The sequence below is a fragment of the Gavialis gangeticus genome, unplaced genomic scaffold, assembly GCF_001723915.1.
Source record: "Gavialis gangeticus isolate Ggan-Ray unplaced genomic scaffold, GavGan_comp1, whole genome shotgun sequence".
Lineage (NCBI taxonomy): Eukaryota > Metazoa > Chordata > Crocodylia > Gavialidae > Gavialis > Gavialis gangeticus.
In genome coordinates this window covers 15,221,564-15,226,705 of record NW_017729018.1, presented here as the reverse complement: position 1 = coordinate 15,226,705, position 5,142 = coordinate 15,221,564, and the positions used below count along the sequence as shown (strand labels likewise).

At 39.9% G+C, this 5,142-nt stretch overlaps 1 protein-coding gene across 1 annotated transcript in view; it reads left to right on the top strand.

The window, feature by feature from the left end:
- The window catches only part of AP1M1 (adaptor related protein complex 1 mu 1 subunit), a 20,839-nt gene that overhangs the window by 3,396 nt on the left and 12,301 nt on the right, over window positions 1-5,142 (top strand). Inside the window, exons 4-7 of the mRNA XM_019513674.1 lie at window positions 1,823-1,953; window positions 2,348-2,495; window positions 3,417-3,543; window positions 4,944-5,086. Coding sequence (XP_019369219.1) covers window positions 1,823-1,953; window positions 2,348-2,495; window positions 3,417-3,543; window positions 4,944-5,086 — 549 coding nt within the window. The remainder of the gene's footprint in view (window positions 1-1,822; window positions 1,954-2,347; window positions 2,496-3,416; window positions 3,544-4,943; window positions 5,087-5,142) is intronic.

Below are 5,142 nucleotides of genomic sequence, written 5' to 3'. Positions count from 1 at the left end.
GCATGCACGCAGTGTCTGAGGGCCCCCGCCAGAAGGCATATTATATTTATCAGTTAACATTATTGGCTGCACCAGCCCCAGAGAGCTGTTAGCCAATGATGTTAATTTTCCTTTTATCGGTACTAATCCGATATGGCACCTCTAGATGAGACTTTTAAAATCAATGCCATGTGCCAGTAAAGGCTAGTAGAAAGAGTCAAAATAAGAATGTGATGCTTAGAATGAAAGTCAAGGAAGATGGATTTGTACTTTAAAAAAGAGGAAATTTTGTCATTTTCTTAAGAATGTGTTTTGGAAGAAAGTAAGCTTTATTTCTTTGACATTCCTTGGGCATGTGACTTTGAGGTATCGGTCCCCTTGGACTAAGGCTGATGCTGATTGTGCTTCATTGGTGTTGTATGAGACAGTGTAGTCTCTGTGCCTGGTTGGCTGGTTCTTGGTGAAAGGCATGTGTCCTGGAAGAAGAACGTTTTCCTTTGCAGCTAGGCATCTATCTTGAGTGTTATGGTTCACTTCAGTTTTCAGGGATTGTTAAACTAATTAGCCAAGTCAAATGCATGGAGGTGCATTCTTATTACTAATAAACACGCACGTCGTTCAGTCTGGAGCACTCCAACTACTATAAAAGGGTTGCTGTGAACTGGGGAAAGCGCTTCTCTTCAGTGGGCAGGTTGAAAAAAGGGCTTTTGTGGTGTAACTGTATCTTTGTTTTGGCAGCACTGGTTAACCAAAGATTTCTGAAATGTATAGATGTGAGGGGCCATTAAGAGCAGCAGAATAGTGGGAAAGATGGTCTGTTAGTTGAGACTTACACTCTGTGCGGGACAGAATTGCATTATTTCAGAAATTTTCAGAAGCTATAGTAATTTATGTCCAAACAAAAAACTATCTTAAGATTTCAAAATAAAAATCATTCTAAGCAATGAGGCTGGGGGAACTGGGCTTATTTAGTCTGAAGAAGAGAAGACTGAGGGGGGATTTAAAAGCAGCCTTCAACTCCCTGCAGGGGGGTGCAAAGAGGATGAAGCTGGACTGTTCTCAGTGGGGACAGATGACAGAACAAGAAGCAATGGGCTCAAGCTGCAGAAAGAGAAGTTGAGGTTAGATATCAGGAAGAACTTTCTCACTAGCAGGGTAGTAGAGCACTGGAGCAAGTTACCACAAAGTGGTGGAATCTCTGTACCTGGGTCTAGACAAAGCTTTGCCCGAGATGATGATAGTTGGATGGTCCTGCTTTGAGCAAGGGGTTGGACTCTGACTTCCTGAGGTCCCTTCCAAGCCTCATTTTCTGTGACTTAAAAAAAAAAAAAAAAAAAGTGGAAACATTAAATAAATAATGCTTTGAATGTCAGGAAACTCGGGATTTCAGGTTCCAGTGACCATAATTCTGTCTAATGTCCAATCAAAACTTTGTTCTGCTGTGTTATGGAGGTTTGGAAGTAATGTGAATTGAATTTAACTTTCTGGTATCATTTATAATAAGCCCCTTCTATTAAGTTTTAAAGCAGTGGTTTTCAAGGATTTTGTCCCTGTACCTTTAAAAAAAAAAACAAAAACAAAAACCAAAAAACTGCAGCTTGTGTCGCCTGTCCTCATTGCATCTCTGCGTATGCACCAGTGTCAAGGTGCAGCATGCATTTTTATTGGCTGTGTGTGGAACAATCAAAAGCTCTGCCACCATTATTAAGAATTTGTGCACTTACCACTTGGCAATACGCCACATATCCCTGCAGGTACATGTACACTAGTTTGGAAACCACTGTTTTAAATGCATATAATTGCAGATCTAGGACTTTACTCTTTTCTAACTTGAACATTTCAGGTATTTTCTGAATATTTCAAGGAGTTGGAAGAAGAAAGCATTCGGGATAACTTTGTTATTATTTATGAATTGCTAGATGAGCTAATGGATTTTGGTTATCCCCAAACCACTGATAGTAAAATTTTACAAGAGTAAGTATCTGTGTACTGGTACTTAAATGTCAATATGGTAGATTGTTTAAAAATATTTAGGAGCATACAAATGTTGACCTGAATGATCTGAGAAAGGCCTCATTTTCTTATGGCTTGGGAAGTTGGAAGATTAATTTGTTCGTTTTCCTTAACCCCCAGGTGGCTGATGAAACTTGTTAGTCTTACAGTTTTTGTTGAAAGATAACTGCACTATCTTACCAGAAAATAAATAAGCACGTAAAATGACAGGAGCTGGCAAAAAAAAAAAAAGTTTATATCTTCTTCTGGTTTTCCCTAGTTTACAGTTTACATGCTGATATCAGTGTTGCTATACTAGTTATGAAGATTACAAAAAGTATTTTTCATATCTTTCACTCAACTTCTGTGATGGAAGGTACATCACTCAGGAAGGCCACAAACTTGAAACTGGAGCTCCACGTCCACCTGCCACTGTTACCAATGCTGTTTCTTGGAGGTCAGAGGGGATAAAATATAGGAAAAATGAGGTGTTTCTGGACGTTATAGAATCTGTTAACCTTTTGGTAGGTTTATATTTTACTTCTGTTATACCTTTTATATTTTTTAATGAGAAATGTAGTAGTAAACAGTGTAAAGAGCTATAGCATGCAAATACAAAAAACGGAACAATTGAGATTATACGCATCTGTTTATACTATCACAATTGAAATCACTTTTTAATTATTTAATATTTAATTATTTGATACTTAATTAAATGTCAGTAAGGTTGATCATCCAATAAAGGCAATGGCATAAATAGTTATATCTAATCATTCTTATGAATCTCAGTCATATTTTTTTTATGGGATTTTCATTTGTCTGGTAACTTCCAGACTGAACTACCTAATCCCCCTTTATGCATAAATCTTAACTGTATTATTCTCATAGAATAACTTCCAAGAGGGAGAGAATTCTGCATTTTTTTAAAATGAGAAATAATGAGAACCAAGATCAAGGGGAAGTTGCTAGCATTCTGTGCATTTAAAAAATAATTTGTGTTGGCTGTGATGTGAAACCTTTTTTATTACAAGTGCTGTGTAGTAGAATCTGTTTCATGTACTGTACTATCCTTTAATTAGGGGCATCAAATGTTCAGTCTCTAGAGGTCTGCCATCTGTCCTGTGGTGCTGCCCTGGGTCTGATCGGACCCACCTGGTGTATGGCACATGCCGGGTCAGGCCCACAGGCCCCCTTCCTCAACATACTTGTTCTGGTGAATCCTCCAGCAGGTCTGGGACCTGTGCTGCACATGGTTCTCACAGATGCCACGCTGCAGCAGGGGGTCTTAACTTGGCTAGGTGTACTGGGGAAGGGGACAATGAGCTCAATCCAGCCTGCCAGCCAGCCTCATGCCACTCATCTGGGACGTGGGGCTGCATGCATTTGATACTATTTTCAAGCAATAACGATTTATCAGAATAACTCCACCTCTCTTTGCTCTTTAGGTTAGTGCCAATGGCAATGTATTACGGAGTGAGATAGTTGGATCCATTAAAATGAGGGTCTTTCTCTCAGGAATGCCAGAGCTTCGCCTTGGTTTAAATGATAAAGTACTCTTTGATAACACAGGACGTGAGTATGTATGCGGTGTCTCGAATAGCAGCAGTATTACCTGGTTTATTACTCTTCTGATGTGTATAGGGCTAAGATCAAGTGTTGTATCATTTCAGGGGAAAGCATTTGTTCTTTAATGGTGTGTCATGTTGCCTTCCTGCATAGGAGTCGAGCATTGGGGGCCACCCGTTTTTAGCTCCCACATCCTCCCCAAGTGCCAACCCAATCCCCTTCCTCTGCCCTGTTTGCTGCTCTGCTTTCTGCTCCCTCCTCTGTTTGCTGTTGTGTTACCCATCCCCTCCCCAGTCTGCTGCATGCCAGACCCACTGCCCACACAAGTTGTGGCATGTCTGCCACAGGTTGGTGAACACTTGGGAGTAGAGAATTGTCTGTTTCATAGCAGGGGCTCTTTTAATGTTTTATTAGCTCAGAGACATTTTTCAGCTTCAACAATTGGAAGGGGGAATGTAAATGAAGTTTTATCGCATTAGTTGCTTTGGGCCCAAAATACCTTGTATTTAATTAAGCATTTCTCCTATATCTGTCTTAGCTGTAGTTTGTAAGCTTTCTGTTGTGGAAGCCTTAGAGTCATAGAATCAATGAGTCAGAAGGGACCTAGACAGATCATGTAGTCCGACCTCCTGCTATGGGCAGGAAGGAGCACTGGGGGTGGGAGGGGTCATAAGACCCCAGCCAGGGGCCTATCCAATTTCCCCTTGAAACTAAGCCTTGTGTTTAAGCAAACCTCATTTCAAAGGACATTACTCACTTTAGTCCCCAAGTTTTCTGTGTTCTACTTATTGTTCACCATAATTTACATTGCAATATTAGGAATAATAAATTTATAACAGTTTATCACATTAAATGATTTTGTATTGCTACTTAAATACATCATGATACCTCATTTCTTGATGGTTATAAACCTCTATTTAAAATTTAGGCTTTGGCAGATTGAGATGTAAATTGCAGGCATGTATTCATAGACTATGAGCAAGAGAAGAGGTAGGTAAAGGGGAATTCAAGGGGTACTTAAATATAGAGAAGTCTTAAGTCAACCAAGGTAGATAAAGTGGTATTAGCAACAGCACCCTGCCCCATGTAACATCCAGGGGGGAAATGTATTCTTTTGGACTTGCAATGCATTTCTTCCCTTCAAGACTGGAATTCCAAGGTAGGGGTGCGTGCGTGCGTGCGTGCTGAGCAAAAACAGAACATCACATTTTATCTTATTACCTTCAGGATTCCCCTGTGTCCTGTTCAGGCCCGTGTGTGTAATTCTAAATTTTCAGTGGTGAGTTAGAATAGTCCTAGTTCATGTGGGGAATATTACACTTTTTCATAAGGAGCTGTGTTTGGACTTTGGATGTAGGCTTTTAAGTTGTTATGTTAAACAAGTTAGTATTTATGTTTTCTGATAGGTGGCAAAAGCAAGTCAGTGGAATTGGAAGATGTAAAGTTTCACCAGTGTGTCCGTCTCTCTCGCTTTGAAAATGACCGGACCATTTCTTTCATCCCACCTGATGGGGAGTTTGAACTCATGTCTTATCGTCTTAACACTCACGTAAGTCTAACAGATTCAAAGAAAAAATGTATTGAACTGCAGGCAAAACTGGAAAA